We start from the raw sequence: 20,314 nt of genomic DNA on the forward strand, positions 1-20,314 counted from the left end.
GAAGGAGGACGGGAGCAGAGCAATTCCTGGTTTCCAGCTGTGGGCTCTGTCACTCCGCGTTGACGTGACACACGTGGGACACGAGGGGTGGCTGACGTGGTGTGGCCACCAACGGGCCCTGAGTGACTTCAGCCCCTGGCAGACCTGGATTTGATCCCTGGCTCCGTGGAGCCATCCCAGGAGCTGAACACTGGAGGCACTGTGTGGATTTTTTATGGAGCTGGAAAAAGGGGCCGGAGCCAAGTTAGGAGGTGACGTTCACGTGGCTTTGGGATTTGCCAAGGAAAAGAAGAAGGAGGGAAACCTTCCAGCCAAGGCTGGCTTGTGGGTCAGGGCTCCTGGGCACATGGGAATGGCAGCTGGAGGAAGGGATATTCCTCAGCTGTGGATCAATGGGATGCTCCTCAGCCTTGGAACCATGGGATACTCCTCAGCCTTGAATCCATGGAATACTCCTCAGCCTTGGACCAACAAGATGCTGCTCAGCTTTGGATCAATAGGATGTTCCTCAGTCTTGGATCCATGGGATTCTCCTCAGCCTTGGCCAATGGGATGTTCCTCAATCTTGGATCCATGGAATACTCCTCAGCCTTGTATCAAGAGGATGATCATCAGCCTTGGACCCACGGGATGCTCCTCAACTTTGGACCAATAGGATGATCCTCATCTTTGGACCAACAGGATGTTCCTCAATCTTGGATCCATGGAACGATCCTCAGCCTTGGATCCATGGAATACTCCAAGCTTTGGACCAATGGGATGTTCCTCAGTGTTGGATCCATGGGATCCTCTGAGCCTTGGAGCTCCTGATGACTCAAGAAAAGAGGCGATGTCTGCACACACATTTGTTTGGGAAGGCATTTTGGATTCCATCCACACTGGGACACAGGGAATGGCCAATGTCACTGTCACCATGACAGCAGCGTCCCTTCCAACAGCCCCAGCATCCACTCCCAGCCAGGACAGACATCCATGCCCTGATTTCCCAGGAATGGGGAGGCCTCTTCTGCCCAGGATCTGCCATTCCAGAAGTGATGAACCTTGGGTCACCCATGGAAGAACCCTCGCTGCTGGGATTTTGGCCTTGACTTTGACCACCCCTATCTCAGTTCAAGAGACATGAACATCCCACCATGGAAGATCTCAGGTTCACCACAGAAAACCTATGGAGAGCAGCACCAATCAACCCAATTCCAAGCAGGATTTGTCTCCTGCAAAGGCCAACTCAACTGGAAAACTCCAAAGAGCCAAAACGTGGAGCAGCTCCAACCAACCTGGAAGGCTCCATTCCCTGCCTGACCCAGGATCTCTCCCAAATTCCCGTGGAAGCTGAGCCCATTCCAGTGGCTGCATTCCAGAGGTGTAGAAAAACTCCACAGGGTGTCCTTTGCCAAACACTTCCCACCTTGATGATATTTTGGGAAAACGGGATCTGACAACAGGACCAACACATGGCAGAGCTGAACTCCCACCAGAAGCTCAGGGACAACCAGACAAACAACAAAAAAAAAAAAAAAAAAGGGGGGGAAGAAAAGAGAAAAGCAAACCCAGCAATTATCCTCACCACACCAAAAATAAACTGGCCACTGCAGCCCGATACAAATCCCTGACATTCCAACAAAAGAGGGAGAAAACTTTGGCTGTGCCCAAGATGCCCAAGGTCAACAGCTGGAAGTATTTTGGCTGGAGCTGGGGGAAGCTCAAGGAAGAGGGAAATCACACTGGGGGTGATGGTCACAGCCAGCTCCCGCAGACAGGGCTGAAAGGGGCTTTTATTAAAAATATTTAATGCTATTTTATTTGCTTTGGGGCTTTTTGGGGGTCTTTAATGATTTGTGGAGTAGCCAGCTCCATGGAAAGGTTTTTCCTCTGAAGGAATGAAGAGGTCTTGGAATCATGAGAAGCCTGAAAAGGAGAAGCAAAAACACCCAACAGCAAAGGCACAACTCAAGGAGGCTGGAACCACAGAAATCGTGGGATTTGGGATATCAGAGGCTCTGGGATAGGAGCAGGCACAGGAACACACAATTTGTCACTGTGTCAGAGCCAATGAGTGACTTCTGCTTGATGATTTTTGTTAAATAGGAAAAAAAATGAACAGAAGAAGGGGCAGGAGGTGGGAAGGGAAGGGAAGGACAGGACCTCGGGATGCAGATGGCACAGCCGAGCACAGGGCAGCTCCTTTGGAGCCCTAAAGAGCCCAGAGTGGGCAGAGATCTCCTCTGGAAGCTCCAGGGTCTGCAGCAAAGCTGGGAAGCTGCTGGGGAAAATCAGGCTATGTAAACATGCAAAAAACCAAGGAAACAGAAGATTCCACAATCTCTTTTTCCTTGTTCAACACCCAAAGGCAGAGCAGGATATTTTTAATTAAATGATTTTTTGGGAGTCAAGAACGTGGAAATGGTTGGGTGCAGAGCCTGTATCACCCAAAATGAGCTGGAGCATCCAGCTGCTCTCCGGGCTCCTCCAGTGCTGCAGGATCTCTCCAAGGACCTCCACACCAGCCACAGGTGGGAAAGATTCCTGCCAGTCCGGGTTTGGGGTGGGACATCATCTGACCCTGAGAAATTCCAGGAATTACTCTAGGAATTACTTTAGGAATTACTATAGGAATTAGAACTTATGCTGGTTTGCCACTGGGTTTAACTGCAGGCACTCAAGAACAGAACCACCTGATCCCAGCTGTCCCACCAGGCTGGAAGTTGAGCCTGGCAACAAAATCACAGAATCCTGGAATGGTTTGGATTGGGGTGGACCTTGAAGATCATCCATGGGCAGGACACCTCCCACTGTCCCAGGTGGCTCCAAGCCCCAGTGTCCAACCTGGCCTTGGACACTTCCAGGGATCCAGGGGCAGCCCCAGCAAATCTGGGAATCCCATTCCAGGGCCTCACCCCCCTCACAGGGAAGAATTCCTTCCCAATATTCCATGTAAATCTCCCCAAAGCCAAAAGGTACAAATGAAACATGAAGTAGCCTTGATTTTTTTGGTCCTGTTAGTGTCTCTCTCCTGGTCCCTGTGCCCAGGATCCGAGACTCTCCCAGATGCTTGATGGAAAGCAGAGCTGCGGCCCAGCCGCGATCAGAGCGCGCGGCTCCAAACTGGAACGAACGAGACCAAAAAAAAAAAAATTAAAAAAAAATATGGACATATTTCATCCTCCTCTTTTGTGGGTTTTATTTTCTTTTGTATTCGCTTTGGGAATAACATTCTTTCCATTGGGAAGAGCCTGATTTTCCATTAAATACAAAGCAGCTGCCATCTTGGAAACAAAAAGCTGATTAAATACAGATTCTTTTTTTATTTTTTCCCCTCACTTATGAAGAGCAAGAACCACGTTTGTTTCTGCTGATTTATCGGGGCAAAGCTGCCAATTATGGCAGCAGGAAAACTTAAAGAGAGGGACTTGAATCGCTCCATCTTCCCGAAATAATTTTGTAATTACAATTCGATGTCGGAGAAAAAAAGGAAAGATCCAGAAGTTTGGAGCGCTCATCCTCCCTCTGGGACAATGACCCCGGGGGTTCCTCACTCTCTGCACACACAGGGATGCTCCAGATCCCCCATTTACGCAGATTCCCACCCTTTGGGATGCCGGGGGAAGGCTCGGCACACCGGGGTGACGCGCGGGGCCTGGAGGAGACGCAACCACTGCCCCAGTGCGGCCCAGATGTTGAACAGACTGGAAAAAAGGATGAGCTCCAAGGAAAAATCCCAACCCATCCACTCCATTGCTGCTCCATGAGCCAGCAAAGCTCAGTCCAGGAGGTCTTTCCAAGCAGAGCCGAGTGACCGACAGGAGCGGCGTCCGAACCTTCAGCTCATTTTTGTCTGTTCCCAAAAACTGAATCATAGCTTAAACTTCCATTTCAAAATTGAGGTGTTAGAGCTAAAAACCAGGCAGAAGATGGATGAAACACAGAGATGGGGAAAGCTGTAGGAATTAGTGACTGGTTTTCAATTAACCCATCGAGTTCTCCTGATTTCTTGCCCTTCATGAAACCCAACAAAAAACTCCAGAGGATGATGAGAATTCCATAGGGATCTGCACTTTGAGAAGTTTTTCCCACTCCTGCCATTCCATCTACCCAAAGCTGTAAGATCCAGGGAAAGCATTTCTGGAAAGGGACCCTGTGATGGTCACAAAATCATCTTCACCCGCGCTGGTGGCATCAGCCATGGCTGGTGGCTCCATCCCGAGCACCCGACTTCTCTGTGCACCCTCAGCTCGAGTGTCCCCTGCACAGGGACCCCCCAAAGGTTTGGGCCCTTCCAGGGCAGCTGGGGCTCCTCCTGTGGATGGGTTAAGGAAGGTGTGGAGACCTCTGGAAGCTGTTCATGGATGTCCCTTTCCACATTCCCAACTTAAGGAGACCCTTGGATGAAACAAGAGGAAAGCAGGAAATTGCAAATCCTACGATTTCCCCTAAATTTCCTAAAGGGTAGAATCCCAACCCAAACTTTATCTCCTGGTAGGATTTTTGGAAGGTCCAGGCTGAGGCTCTGGAGCAGGAAGGAGAAGGCACGTTTGGATTCCACGCACACCAGGGCTGGAATTTTGGCTGCCAGATTCCCTGTGTCCCACATTTCTTAGGGATGGAGGTGCAGGCAAGAGAAAGCATCCAACACCTTCCTCAATCCCAGTTTGGAAAACAAAATTCCAAGCCAACCATGCTGAGGTGACTCCACAGAGGGAACAATCCCTAAGGAAGCATGCCTTGGTTTAAAGGATTTATGGCATTGGGCGTTTTGGCTTCCATTAATATTCCAACTGCTGAAAGCAGACAAGGAAACCTTGGAATTCCAGATAACCTGGCTTAGCCAGACGCAAGTTTAGAGAGCTCCCAGGTTAATCAGGGGTCAGCCTGCCCCATCCAGCACTACCAAATCCATGGGATTTGGACACTCTGCTCCTTGCTTTAAAGCACCACCAGCTCCTGTTTTGACCGCTCAAACCTGACAAATATTTGGGATTCTGGAGGCACTTGGGAAACCAGGAATGGCCTGCTCCAGCCACCAGTCCATCCTCTCCCCTTCAAGGCATCCCCCTGCTTTACAGGAATTTTGCTGAATATTCATTCAGGCCATGCAATCCCCTAAAAGACTTGGATCACCTCTCGAGTGGAAAGCCCCAGACATGGAAGATTCTGGATGCTGCTCATGCCCTGTCCATGTCCACATCCTGCTTTTTTTTACCTTTTAAACTTCCAGGATTAGCCACAACAACTTCCCACCAGACAAATTAACTCTGCTAAAACTCCTCCTTTGTCCTGCTACTTTGCACGATCCCATTTTTATTTTTCCCCCTCTTCCGTGATTTATTCCCGCCAATTAATCCCAACAAGGCAGAGAACAGAAAATTAGGAGGGATAAAAGGAAGGAAAACTGGGATTTGTTGCCGTTAAGAACAAGCCTGACTAAGAGTGGGCTGGCAAAGCCCCTCCATATAAAGGGATTACTCCATCCCTGACCCTTTCCAGGGGAGCTCCAGGTATTATTTTCCATTGATTTACCTTAATGAAAGTAATGCCCCCATCTCCATAGGAAGCTGACTCCAGAGCTGTCTAGGCACTGGATCCAATTAAAGAAATAAATACATCTGGCTTCTAAACAGCTCCAAGCCTGGAAAAGCCACAGGGAAAAGGGCTTTTTGCATCTCTCCCTCTTGGGCTACGCCCTGAGGACAGCACGGGGGATGCCTGACATCCAACACCGCTCCTGGAATCCCCTGGCTGCAGGGAATGCCTGGAGCATCCTGGCTTTGATGGGAGCCAGCCTGGGATTGCTTTAACGAGGCTCCCTCTCTCCAGGAGCTGCTGTTGATTTGAGGCCTCAGTGTTGACTTAGAAACCCCCCCAGGTGCCTGGAGCCTGCAAATAGTCCAGGTTTCACCAGGCTCGGTTTCCAGGGAAAGGGGCACAAGCATCCCACTGGAGCAGGGAATATCGGTCAGGATTCCCATGAAGAGCAGGGAATAAAGGCTGGAAAGCAGAAGCAGGGTCCAGGCTCTGAGTGTGACAACCCCACAGAATTCCCAGGTGGGTTTTGCTCCCATGGGCCTGGGTTTGCAGCCGTGGGAATAGAGGAAACAAGGTGGCTGCAGAGCACTTTGTTTGCCATCCATCCCTGGAAATGCCGCGGGTTTTCCTCCTGCACATGGAACAAGCAGAGATGACAACAATCACAGGGGGTTGCTGAACCAGAAGGAAGGTCTGAAAAGTCTCCTTGGCTTTACTTTGGTGCTAATTGGCCAAATCCAAATTGGGAGATGGCACGTGTCAGGAATCCACATTATTTTCTGGAGAAAACCATGGAATCACAGAGTGGTTTGGGATGGAAGGGACCTTAAAGATGATCCAGTTCCACCCCCTGCCATGGCAGGGACACCTTCCACCATCCATCCCAAGTTGCTCCAAGCCCCATCCAGCCTGGCTTTGGACACTTCCCCTCCAGTCTGAGCTTAGTGATCCAATCCCTCAAACCGGGAGGAATTTCCAGCTGGAATTCCCATGGGGAATTTCTCCAAACAAGGAACATGGATTTTACAAACATCTTTTCTCTTTGAAGCAGAATGTGAGAATCTCATCCAGGTTTCCCTAATATCAGGCATTGCCCCTAATTCCCTGCAGATGCAGGTATTCCAGGGTGATAAAAGGAGCCACTTCAATTCACTAAACCCAACAATTTAGTGACCCACTGGGAAGGAAACCCTTTCCTTTGGTCTCTGATTTATCCCAGAATTATTTATCCCATCGATCTCAACTTTCAATCCATCTTTTCCTTTCCCCCTGGCTGACACAAGGGACCTTTTCTGGTTCAGTTCCCCCCTGAGCCTGGAGGTGTGAGCGGAGCAGAGCCAAGGCGCAGGACACAGCGTCCGGTACTCACCGACATGGTGGAGTGGACATCCACCTGCCCCTACAGAGGACAACACAGCAGGTCAGGGTCAAAGGCACAATAGAGCAGAGCAACAGGACAAAGGCAGAAAGGAGCCCAAAGGTCATCAGAGGTGCCCACAACCCCCCAGTGCTCCAACATCAGCAAAGGATTTGGAAAGAAAATGGGGGCTCCTGGGAGGAGGGGGAAGAGGAGAATAAAGTACCACAAGAGCAGTTTTGGTGTCATTCTATCACAGATTCCTGGAATGGGTTGGGTTGGAGGGATCTTAAAGATCATCCTGATCCAAACATATCCCACTATCCCAGGAGGATCCAAGCCCCAATGTCCAACCTGGCCTTGGGCACTGCCAGGGATCCAGGAGCAGCCACAGCAAATCTGGGAATTCCAGCCCAGGCAGGAATTCCTTGCCAAGATCCCAGCCCAATCTCCCCTTTCCCAGTGGGAGCCATTCCCTGGCTCCTGTCCCTCCTCTCCTTGTCCCTCTCCAGCTCTCCTGTCTGCTCTGCACGTCCCCATCCCTGCTCCTCAGCAATCCCACCTGCAAGAGGTGATGGATGTCAAACCCTGGGAGTGACAGCTGGGATCAGCTCCAGCAGGGCTTGCTCAGCTCTTCCAAGGGCCAGGGGAGTTATTTAAGCACAGACTGGACTTGTGCAAACCCAGAGGTGACTCTGGTGCTCCTGAGATGTTTTCCTGATGGTTATTTTCCACTTGGGTCCCTCCCAAGGCGGCCGAGGCTGTGGTTGGTGCAAAGTTCATGGCATTTCGCTTCCATGCACAGGGCCTTGGCTTATAAATATTCCAGAGGGATTTGACTTTTCAAATAAAAACACAGGCAATCGTTCTCTTTGGAAAGAAAATAAACACTTGCAAAGCTCTTTCTACCAGAGCAAGAGCTGCCGGGGCCGTTCGTTTGCGAGGGGGAAGAGATGCCAAGAGAAGGCAAAAAACCACCACAGCTCCAGCTGAAATCTGTGCCTGCCATCTGGCAAAAATAAGCAGAAAAGGGGAAAAAAAAATAGGGGGAAAAAAAAAATTCCCTCTGCAGAGGGTTCACACTAAAGCGCTCAGCAGCAGAGGTTGGATTTGTTGGATCGCTGAAAGATTGCTTCCCCTTCCCAGGTCAGCCTCACCTCTTGACCTGCCCTGATTCCCTTCCAAAGGAGGTTATCGAGATACAAGACTAACAGAGGATTAAAGGAAACTGAAAATAAAAACAAAACACCCCCCCCTTTCCCCAGCCCCGCTCCCCTCCCCCAAGAAAACATCCTTGCTTTGTTAACCTGACAGTTCAGGGGAGGTGTTGACACAACCCTCCATCTCTGAGGAGCTTAATGTCAACAAATCAGTGTGTTTGGAGTAGCCCTGTCAATGCCATTTACATTAACTTGTCCAACAAGAAATAAAAACAACAATCAGCCATCAAAGACAAAAGGCTTTTTCAGTCATTCTTTGCAAAGTCTTAGGCTGGAAATGTTCATTTTTGGAGGCTGTGGCCCTTTGCTTGCTGAAAACCAGAAACCACCTTTTTTTGTTGGTTTTGGGGTTTTTTTAAGGCCTAAAATACTTTTTGTACTAAAATATTTTTTTTTTACCCTTAAAAAAAGAGGTTTTTCTTTTAAAGGAGACCCGAGCATCCCGTATTAATGAGCTCCACAGCAGCAGCAGCAGGAACCGACTCTCCCTGGTTAACGCAGGAAGAGGGCGGCCTTGGGAGCCAAATGTTAATTATGCTTTGATTCCCATCAGCGTTTTATTTGCTCGGAGACATTTTTGGGCACTTAGTGGAGCATTCTGGAATTGTGGCTCCAAACCACCATGACCGTTTCATGCAGCACTGGCATGCACCAAAACCCCGGGAAGTTCTCCGTGAACTTTTCCTGCCCCCCGGCACACGCTGTCCCCACGGCACTGGTGAGGGGTCAGCGTCCCCCCAGAAAACTGCAACGTGCAAATAAATTCCAGGAATTCCCAAAATCAACTGGTTTCCATCATCTCCCACAATCCCTACTCTAAAGGAAAAAAAAAAAAGGGATTGCAAGGCCTGGAAAAAGGGGAGGCTCTTTAGGCTGCTACACCAGCCAGGATTTTGGGATTATTTTTGGGGTTTTTTTGCCAGGTCACCACAGAGGGTGTCAAGGCCTCATCTCTGGAAAAATCCAAGGTCATGGCTGTGGACAACTTGATCCAGTTGAAGATGTCCCCCAGAAAACTGCAATGTGCGAATAAATCCCAGCAATTCCCAGTTTCCATCATCTCCCACAATGCCTACTCCAAGGGAAAAGTTAGGAACTCACATTCCTGCTTGAGCTCCAGAGAAAATGGAGACTCTTTAGCTTATGTATCCAGATTTTGGCCTGGGTCAGTTTTGCTGCTTGAACTAGGTGCCCACAGAGGTGGTGGAGGCCTCATCCCTGGAAAAATCCAATGCCATGGCTCTGGACAACTTGATCCAGTTGAAGATGTCCCCCAGAGAAGTACAACATGCAAATAAATCCCAGGAATTCCCAAAATCAACTGGTTTCCATCATCTCCCACAATCCCTACTCTAAAGGAAAAAAAAAAAGGGATTGCAAGGCCTGGAAAAAGTGGAGGCTCTTTAGGCCGCTACACCAGCCAGGATTTTGGGATTATTTTTGGGGTTTTTTTGCCAGATCACCACAGAGGGTGTCAAGGCCTCATCTCTGGAAAAATCCAAGGTCATGGCTGTGGACAACTTGATCCAGTTGAAGATGTCCCCCAGAAAACTGCAATGTGCGAATAAATCCCAGCAATTCCCAGTTTCCATCATCTCCCACAATGCCTACTCCAAGGGAAAAGTTAGGAACTCACATTCCTGCTTGAGCTCCAGAGAAAATGGAGACTCTTTAGCTTATGTATCCAGATTTTGGCCTGGGTCAGTTTTGCTGCTTGAACTAGGTGCCCACAGAGGTGGTGGAGGCCTCATCCCTGGAAAAATCCAATGCCATGGCTCTGGACAACTTGATCCAGTTGAAGATGTCCCCCAGAGAAGTACAACATGCAAATAAATCCCAGGAATTCCCAAAATCAACTGGTTTCCATCATCTCCCACAATCCCTACTCTAAAGGAAAAAAAAAAACGGATTGCAAGGCCTGGAAAAAGTGGAGGCTCTTTAGGCCGCTACACCAGCCAGGATTTTGGGATTATTTTTGGGGTTTTTTTGCCAGGTCACCACAGAGGGTGTCAAGGCCTCATCTCTGGAAAAATCCAAGGCCATGGCTGTGGACAGCTTGATCGAGTTGAGGATGTCCCCAGAAAACTGCAATGTGCAAATAAATCCCAGCAATTCCCAGTTTCCATCATCTCCCACAATGCCTACTCCAAGGGAAAAGTTAGGGACTCACATTCCTGCTTGACCTCCAGAGAAAACAGAGAACCTTTAGCTTATGAATCAGGATTTTGGGCTGGGTCAGTTTTGCTGCTTGAACTAGGTGCCCACAGAGGTGGTGGAGGCCTCAACCTGGAAAAATCCAATGCCATGGCTCTGGACAACTTGATCCAGTTGAAGATGTCCCCCCAGAGAAGTACAACACGCAATTAAATTCCAAGAATTCCCCCAATCAAGTGGTTTCCATCATCTCCCACAATTCCTACTCCAAAGGAGAGATTTGAGGCTGAAATTCCTGCTTGAGGCCTAGAAAAAGAGACTAAAAAAGAGACTTTAGGCCAATCCAGCAGTCAGAATTTTGGGTTGGGTTATTTTTGCTGGGTGCCCAGGGAAATTGTGATCCCCTGAAATTCTCATACCTGGAAAGATCCAAGGCCATGGCTCTGGAGAAGCTGATGCAGTTGAAGATGTCCCTGCTTACTGCAGGGGCTTGGAGCAGGTGACCTTCAAGGGACCCTCCCAACCCAAACTGTTCAAAAATTCTGGGAGTCCCAAGAAACACAGGAAAAATTCAGCCTAAAGAGGGAAACATAAACCCTAATCCTGAATCCCAGCTCAGATTCCTTTCAGCTCCTCTTCAGCCCCTCTCCAAAGCTGAGTCCCAAGGACCTTCCAGGGCCACTTGAGCTGTCCTGGGGCCAGCTGGAGCCGGGACCCCACAGAGGTTTTCCTGCAGCCCTGTCGGGACAATGGGATTACTCAGCCCTGTCACGGTGCATTTCTGCAGTCTCAGGACTTTGGGTTCCGTTTTTTTTTTCCCTGATGGGGCTTTTTGGAGGTGGAATTTTAGCCCAGGAGCTCCAACATGCCCGGGCTGAGGTTCCCTGATGGGCAGGTGGAGCCATCCTTGCAGCTGGGACAAACGGCAGGGAGAGCAACAAATCTGCACCTTCCAACACCAGGGGAACACTTTTCATTGGCCAAAATCCCATAAATTCAACAGGAATCAGCTCTGGAGGATGGGGGCATTGCCAAACCAGGCAGGAGAACAGGAATGAAGGTGCTCCAAGGACACCTCACCCCAGGATGGGGCATAGTCCTGGAGCTACTGGCAGTGTGGAAATCCTGGATTTTATGGGACCAGGCTGAAAACTCATCTCAAACAGGGCAGCAGCTCCTCTCAGACCCAAAACTGTCCTGCTTTATTTCCAACCACAGCTCTCGTGCTGATGGATTGGGATGGGTTTGGATCAGCTCCACCTTGTCCCAGAATCCTGAATTTCCTACTAGAGCTGGAATTGACTCTTTTTGGGAATGTTCCTTCACCCCTCTCACTCCTTCCATCCCCAACTGATGCTCATCTCACATTTTTGGTGCTTTAACAAACACCTCCATCATTTTTTTCATGGCTTTGGACAACACCTTTATCTCCTGCATTTCAGTAGCAAATCCCAGGAACTTCAGTGTGCTCCTAAATCAGCCACTGGAAAAATTCCCTGAACCCTACAAGGATGAAAAACCTTGACACCAAAGGATGTGGAGGCCTTTGGGATGCAGCCTGGTCCTTCCTGGCTTGCTCTCACCCACAATTTGGGTGATCCATCAGCAACATAAGGGAAAAAACTCCAATCAATATTTAAAAGTCCCAAACCTGCAGCTCCCACAAAGCTTTGACCCAGACCTAAGGCTGCCCAAACCAGGCTAAGGTGCCTTCCTTGTCTCCCCAGGCTTTGGGGAGGCTCTGGAGCTCAGGGGCTGCCCAGCAAACCCAAACTTCTCCTCAGCTGGGGCTTTTCTAACCCAGTTCTGCAAGACAAAAGGCTGCCTTGATCTGTCCTGGTGCTTTTTAGACCAATTCAAGTCCTCCCAGCCTCCAAACCAACCCTGACTGGCTCCAAAAGGAAACATTAATATTTAAGGAAGATAAATCACTCCTGGCCCACCTCATAAATCACTGTGGGCATCCCCCCCCAGCTCATCTCTGCTGCTTCATGCTCTGCTGCAGAGACCAATCTCCCTGTCAAATTCCATTACTGGCTCCTGAGTATCCCCAGCGTGATGGGTGGAAGCCTCCAGGTGCTAAACCAACCCACAGCTCCTTTTTTTAAGGAGAAATCCAGCAATTTCCAGCATCTCCTGGCTTTGGAAGGCACCTGCCACAGGACACCTGCCTGGGGACATTAGGGACAAACCTGGCTGGGGAGATGGATCCAAGTCCTCCCCACCCCACTGCTCATTTATCAGTTTGTTTACCAGTTTGTCCCACTGATAACACAGCTGAGGAAGCCACTTTCTCCTCCACACAGGAGCAGAGGAGCAGGGAAGCCACTTCCAGTCCCCTTTTGGGGATTTCTCCCCCCCAGTAAATCAGCCAGAGCTCCCCCTGCTCCCAGATCTTCCTGCTGGGATGGGGATGCGCAGAGACATGAGCCAGCACAGTTTGGGGGTGTGACACCTCCCAAAACAGGAGGGTGGGACCTCCTTCCAGAGGAGAATCCCAGGGCACAAACAGAATGAAGGAAGCTGCCACTGGGGAATATTAAATTTCCCCTTCCTGTTTATTCCCAGCTCATGAAAGCAGCAAATAAATCCCAGTTTCGTAAAGGAAGAAAGATCTAAAATTGCTTTTAGAACAACCACAGAGTTCAGGGGATTTGCTGTTTCAAAATACCTGCTGATCCTCCCGAGAGTGTATCCACACAGCTCAAAACAAATCCCATTAAAAGGAGGGAAAAAAGCTGCTGGAGCAAAAAAGGAATCTCCCTGGTGATTGGATTTTTCCTACCAATGAGACACCACTCAGCCAACTGCAAAAAGCAGCATAAAGCACATTTCTGATGGCAACAGCAGCATAAACATAGGGACTTTAGACAGCAGAGAGAAGAAAGAAACATATGGTGCCTTCCAAGGAAGCAATATTGGGATGGGACACATCAGGGACTTGACAAACACTTGGAAACGCAGCTGTAGTTCCAGTAACGCATCCACAGGCTGGATTTTGGGAAAAGAATCCTGGATGGGCATTAACTGAAAGTTAAAGTGTCTGAAATACAGGTGTGGAATAAATTACAACCCTGCTGATACATGGTGGGCTGGGAGAGAGCCTCAATCCCACAAAACTAGACTTGCAAATAATTGGGAGAGTCCTGAAGCCCAGAGCTTGTGGCGACACATGAAACCCCTTCTGTCGCAGACATCTTTTATGAAAAATCCTTTCCTTAGGATTTTTCCTCCTGAGAAGCTGAGAGGCCTCAGGAACAAAATGTAACCAATGGTTATCTGCTGCTGTGGAATGCAACAGGTGCATCTGGGATTGGCCCATGTTGGTTTGTTTGTAATGAATGGCCAATCACAGTCAGCTGGCTCGGACTCTCTGTCCGAGACAGAAGGTTTGTTATCATTCTTTCTGATTCTACTCTTAGCTTAGCTAGCTTTCTGATGAAACCTTTTCTTCTACTCTTTTAGTATAGCTTTAATGCAATATATATCATAAAATAATAGATCAAGCCCTCTGAAACATGGAGTCAACATTCTCGTCTCTTCCCTCATCCAAGAAGCCCTGTGAACACCGTCACACCCTCCTTTTAAAAACAGATTTTTTTTTTCCCCGCATCCCCAGACCCTGTTTCCAGCACAGCCCGTGAGGTCTGAGCTCCCACAGGAGGCGGGAGCAGGAGGGAGGGCGGGCTCACCGGGAGGTGGGTGAACACGGCGAAGGTGCTGCGCAGGAAGCCGATCAGATCCACCAGGTACTCGCTGGCCCGGCTGCCCGGCTCCGGGGCCATCCAGTCGTAGTCAGCCAGCTGCAGGAACTGGTCGATCTTCTGGTTCAGGTTGGTGTAGATCTCCTCCTCGGCGGCGTGCCGGGCGTCCTGGGAATGAGGCAGGATGTGGGATGGGGGCAAAATCCTACAGGGGATGGGGGCTCCAAACCAGCAAAATCCCACATAGCATGGGGGCTCCACACCACCAAAATCCTACAGGGGATGGGGGCTCCACACCACCAAAATCCCACGTGGCATGGGGGCTCCACACCACCAAAACCCCACGTGGGATGGGGGCTCCACACCACCAAAACCCCACGTGGGATGGGGGCTCCACACCACCAAAATCCTACAGGGGATGGGGGCTCCACACCACCAAAACCCCACGTGGGATGGGGGCTCCACACCACCAAAACCCCACGTGGGATGGGGGCTCCACACCACCAAAACCCCACGTGGGATGGGGGCTCCACACCACCAAAACCCCACGTGGGATGGGGGCTCCACACCACCAAAACCCCACGTGGGATGGGGGCTCCACACCACCAAAATCCCACGTGGGATGGGGGCTCCACACCACCAAAATCCCACGTGGGATGGGGGCTCCACACCACCAAAATCCCACGTGGGATGGGGGCTCCACACCACCAAAATCCCACGTGGGATGGGGGCTCCACACCACCAAAATCCCACGTGGGATGGGGGCTCCAAACCACCAAAATCCCACGTGGGATGGGGGCTCCACACCACCAAAATCCCACGTGGGATGGGGGCTCCACACCACCAAAATCCCACGTGGGATGGGGGCTCCACACCACCAAAATCCCACGTGGGATGGGGGCTCCAAACCACCAAAATCCCACGTGGGATGGGGGCTCCAAACCACCAAAACCCCACGTGGGATGGGGGCTCCACACCACTGAGATCCTATCTGGGATGAGGGCTTCACACCACAGAGACCCCATGTGGGATGAGAGTTCCACACCACCAGGACCCTGTGTGGGATGGGGGCTTCACACCATCCTCTTAAGGGATGGGAGCTTCACCCAACCTTTAGACTGGGATTTGACACAACCCTAAAGCTCAGGGCAGCCACCACGAGGCTGCTGCGGCCTCAGGCTGGCAGGACAGGGACCACCGGGCTGTGGTGGGCAGCACCAAGCTGGAATCTGCCCCTGATGTGACCTGAGGACAAATCCAGAGGAGATGGAGGAGAGACTGGCTCCAGGGGAGGGATCCTGGTGCTGATGACATCAAGGTGGTGTTCAACCCCTGGATGGGGCATTCCAGAGCTGATGATCCCTACAGCTCAGAACATCCTGTGATTCTGAGGTGGGAGAGGAACATCCCCTATGGAAACCCCACCAAACCCAGCACAGGGCTGGGGTTCAGGAGCCTCCCTGCCACAACAAGGGCAGGATATTCAGCTGCAGGTCAGACAGGTGGATAAACCCAGGATGGACTTCCCTGGGGACACGAGACTGAGTCACCCCAAGGCAAAGCCTCACCAAACCCATTCCTGCTGTTCCCACCTCTGGATCTCTACAGGACACCCCACACTCGACCCAACCAGATCCCATATAAAGCACTCCTGGAGTGGGATTTAAAGGTTGGGAACTCTGGGAGTTCCTGTCAGCCCTGATTTTTAGGGGATAATGCTAAAAGGAGTGGGAAGATGGAGAAATACAAATTCTGGAAATCTTCCTCCTGGGTGGAAGAGGAACCTGGTGTCCATGACACAGCACTCCAACAGCAAAGCGAGGATTTATTTAAATAGGAAACATCAGGCTTTTGTTTAAGATCTCCTTAATCCTTTAGCTAATTAGTACTGTAAATTAAGGACAAAACCTCCCATGATCTCGACAGGAGCTACGCTCCGAAGGACAAACCCAAAGCGATGGCGCAACCTCCCAAGAATAGGCCAGAATTATCCTTGGGCTCAGCCCAGCTGGCCCTGAGGCCTCCTGAGCAGATCCCTCCCAGCACCCACCCAGGGCTGGGACCCTGAAGGTGGTGGTGGTGGTCCTGTAGAGCTCACCTTGAAGGTGGTGGTCCCGTAGAGCTTGGTGGTGTGCACGGTCTCGGGCAGCACGTTGGTGATGTTGGTGATGAACTCCTCCAGGAACTTGCAGGATTTCTCCAGGTGGGTGGTGTTGATGATGATCTGCACCAGCTGGGAAGGCAGAGAAGGGTTTCAGCCCCGCTGCCAGGGCTGTGCCAGGGGAAGGGATGCCAGTTCCATGCAATGCTGACGCTGTGCAAACACCCCGGGCTTTGCTACAGGCTCCAGTATCACCTCCTTTAACAACACCTAAATCCAAGATAATTTTGGAGGGGAAGCGTTTCCCATGACAGCCACTAATACCACGGGAGGTGATTTTTTTCTTTTCAAGGACTTTCTTACATTGAGCTGTCACTCAGGGCTCCCCAAAAAAAACTGCCAGGACACATCAGGAGGCTCCTGGCTGCCATTGAACCCAAAAAATAACCCGAACTTGAGTGACGCAGAGCAGCATCACACGGGCCCTGAACAAAGGAACCACGAGATTTGGCTCTGGCAGGTGTGGGGTGAGCAGATCCCTGCCAGCCCCCGGGGCAGCAGAACGCCCTGGGTTGGTGTCATTTCACTGCTGGAGCGTGGTGGGGCTGTCTGCAGCCACCTCCCGTGCAGGAAGGGCTTGGAAACGCTCCCAGATCTGAAGGAGGTTGGATTCATCAGCGATTTCAAAGGTGCAGGTGCAGAAACTGGGAAGTGACACCACAAAGATCCCAGCACTGGTGCTGGTGACACCCTGGGAGGCTCAGCCTGGACATGGGGAAGGAGAAGAGACACTGGAAAGGTGCAGAAGTGGAACAGGGTGTCCAGGATAAATGAGAAGTTGGGAAGGGAAAGCCTTGGGTGACACGATGCAAGGCAGCAATAATTAAGTAAACAATTAGTAACTCCTTGTTTAATACCAGCAATTAGTAACACCTTGTTTAACTCTCAGAGGTCCCACCTGTCCGGGAGACCTGCAGATTTACATGGATTAAAATCATCAGGAACATGATTTTGTACAAAAAAAGAGAATGGACCACAGAAAGAAAATCCCAAATTAGAGTTTGTGCTGCAGCAATGTGCTGAATCCACTCAAACATGACCTTAAAATGAGGATTGCTCTCCCATCCCCTCACATTTCCCTCTTGGATCCTCTCTGGTCCTCCCTGAAGTCCTCTGACTTTAACTCTTATTTGTAGCATTGCCCAAAATGTAAAGACTAAAATTCACAGCCAATAGCAAAGAAACCTCTCCACTTTCCCACCAGCTAAAGTTCCTCGCTTTGTACAACAACTCTAATCAGTTTTCCAGGCAAATATTTCATGGAATGCTCCAAACCAGCACCTCTAAAGGTGCTTGAGGGAGTTCCAAGGGACCTCCTGTCACCCTGCCCTGGAATCACACAATCCAGGAATGTTTTGGCTTGGAAGGGACCTCAAAGATGATCTAATTCCAACCCCAACACCTCCCACTGTCCCAGGTGGATCCAAGCCCCAGTGTCCAACCTGGCCTTGGGCACTGCCAGGGATCCAGGGGCAGCCACAGCAAATCTGGGAATTCCAGCTCAGTCCCTCAGCCAGGAATTCTTTCCCAAGATCCCATCCATCCCTGCCCTCTGGCAGAGGGAAGCCATTCCCTGTGGCTCCATTCCCAAGGGAATCCACAGCCCACCTCTGTCAGTCCAACGTTTTTCCTCTTGATGACATTCTGTAAACAGTTGCTCAGGGTCCGGGTCAGCAGCAGATTAGTGGATTTTCTGATCATGTCATCGACTTCCGTGGAGCTACAAAGTAAAATTTAAAGAGGAATTTGCAAGATGCTCCAAGGAAAAAAAAAACCCCTGGGAATTCTCCTCGTCCTCCTTCCCACCTCTCCTCTGCCTCACCCCTGAGCAGCCCTGCAGGGCTCACAGGAGCTGATGTTTGAAATGCATCAAAATACAACAATTTAAGCCTTTTTATCCATGTTTCAGAAGGAAAAGTGAATTAACACCTGCAGATCCCAAATTCTTCAGGCTCCCATCCAAGAGGAGCTGGTCCAGCCTAAGGAAGGGCCACCCATGGCATCAGCACAAGCCTACCCTCAACACTGGGGGTTGCATGTTCAGTACAAGGGAAAAGAACTCCAATGGTGAAACCCCAAATCAAACTCCCCAACATTCCCCTCTCAGCCCTTTCTGGGCTTTTAGACAAAATTACAGAACCATGGAATGCTCAGGTTGGAAGGGATCTTAAAAGGAAACAGGAAATACTGCAGGAGTGAGCAAAGTCACAGGGAATGGGTTTAGAAGGGCACACTACCAATGATCCCTGGATTTCCACACAGGGACTCCTGAGCACAGCACAGCTCCATCTCCAGAATCCCAGAGTGGTTTGGGTTGGAAGGGACCTTAAATCCCATCCATGGGCAGGGACAGCTCCCACTGTCCCAGGTGGATCCAAGCCCCAGTGTCCAACCTGGCCTTGGGCACTGCCAGGGATCCAGGGGCAGCCCCAGCAAATCTGGGAATTCCAGCCCAGCCAGGAATTCCTTGCCAAGATCCCAGCCCAATCTCCCCTTTCCCAGTGGGAGCCATTCCCTGGCTCCTGTCCCTGCAGGCCTTGTCCCCAGCCCCTCTCCAGCTCTCCTGGAGCCCCTGCAGGCACTCTGAGCATTCCCTGGAATTTTCCCTTCTCCAGGGGAACATTCCCAGCTCTCCCAGCCTGGCTCCAGCCCTGTATCACCAGACTGGAAGCTCCTGCACCCTATTCCTGCCCTTTCCCAGGTGTCTGGAGCAGCAGCACTGTTGGAATTTGGGGGTTCAGCCCCTCCCAGGTGCTCATGGTGCCACCTCTCCCTTTTCCAGGAGGTTTTGCCAACCCCCCCTGCCAGAGGCTCCTTGGATCTGTGCTTGGCTCTGGATTGGTCCTGACAGGAGTGGGAATTGTCTCCTGCAGGAGGGGCAGGAGAGGGAATTCCCATCGGGAAGGCTGGGCAGGAACTCTGATCCTCCCGGTAAATCGAGCCCCTGACCTTTGGCTCCTTCTCCTGCTCCACCTGACAGAGGGGCCACGTCACAGAGCTGGGATTGACATGGGAAACAAAAGCCAACCTTGAAGTTATCCCGGGAGAAAGGTGGGGGGTGTTGGGATGCTGCAAGCAGGGGGGTGGGAATGGCTTGGATGGGATCTTGGCAAGGAATTCCAGCCTAGGAGGGCAGTGAGGCCCTGGGATAGAATTCCCAGATTTGCTGGGGCTGCCCCTGGATCCCTGGCAGTGTCCAAGGCCAGGCTGGACATTGGGGCTTGGAGCACCCTGGGACAGTGGGAGGCGTCCCTGCACTTTGTATCCCAAGTTCTTCCAGGTTTGGGGCTTTGTTTGCAATAAACCCAACCCAAACGAAGCCTTGGTGGATTAGAGCTGATCACCCTTGCACCCACTGTTTTCCACAGATACTCCCTATTTCCAAGTGGGAAATTCCACTGGAAAAAACAAGAGGGTACCTTTAAAGACAACCTGATGAACTCACCATGTAAAAAGGAAAAAGTGCTGAGGAGATAAAGGAAATTTTCCTGCTCCAATCCAATTAATAGTGCCAATAATAAAAACTCCAAGCCCTACAAACCCACCCGGGGCTCCAAACTTTCCTCAAATGAAACAACTCCCACATCAAGGGGAACCCTCCCATCCAACAAATACAAGGAGCTGCTTTAACAAAATAATTAGGGGAGGGGGGAGAGAAAAAAAAAAAAACATAAAATGGGAGCTCCACTTTCTGCCACGGGCTGTGCTGTGCAGGAAAAGGCTTGAAGGGAACTGTCTGGGATAATGACAGCTCCTGTCCCGGATCCTGTGGCAGCTGCGGTGACCTCCAGGCCCCTGTGAGTGACGGGCTGACCCCCAGCACTCCGGGGTGCTCCGTAAATGACAGGGCCAGGGGAAAAAAGAAAGGGAGGAGAAAAGGGAACTCGCTGCCGGCTTTGTAGCCAAGCTTCCTAATAAAACCTAATTCAAGCTGTCAGGGTGAAATGAAGAAAGTGTCAACAGGGGTTTGCAGAGAAATATTCCAAATGTTTGGCTCTGAGAGCTGGAGCTGGGGCTCCCCTCCCCCTCGCTGCTCCGAAAGGGCTGGAAAATCCAATGTGGAAAGGAATTTTAATAATGGGTGCAGAGAGAGCCCCAGGAGGGACCCACGGGGACACCTCTGCTCCCTGCCCTGCCAGGGCCAATCACCCCGGCCATGGGGAGCAGCACCCACAGGGAATGGGCTCTGGGAAGGGAG

The 20,314-nt window shown here is 50.8% G+C and overlaps 1 protein-coding gene across 2 annotated transcripts in view; it reads right to left on the reverse strand.

The window, feature by feature from the left end:
- The window catches only part of EXOC6B (exocyst complex component 6B), a 311,133-nt gene that overhangs the window by 91,377 nt on the left and 199,442 nt on the right, over positions 1 to 20,314 (reverse strand). For both annotated transcript variants that reach the window (XM_066548851.1, XM_066548850.1), the window contains 3 exons: positions 17,725 to 17,836; positions 16,054 to 16,188; positions 13,944 to 14,123 (listed from right to left, as the gene is read on the reverse strand). In XM_066548851.1, the coding sequence (XP_066404948.1) occupies positions 13,944 to 14,123; positions 16,054 to 16,188; positions 17,725 to 17,836 (427 nt within the window). The remainder of the gene's footprint in view (positions 1 to 13,943; positions 14,124 to 16,053; positions 16,189 to 17,724; positions 17,837 to 20,314) is intronic.

The sequence above is a fragment of the Molothrus aeneus genome, chromosome 4 (genome assembly GCF_037042795.1).
Source record: "Molothrus aeneus isolate 106 chromosome 4, BPBGC_Maene_1.0, whole genome shotgun sequence".
NCBI lineage: Eukaryota > Metazoa > Chordata > Aves > Passeriformes > Icteridae > Molothrus > Molothrus aeneus.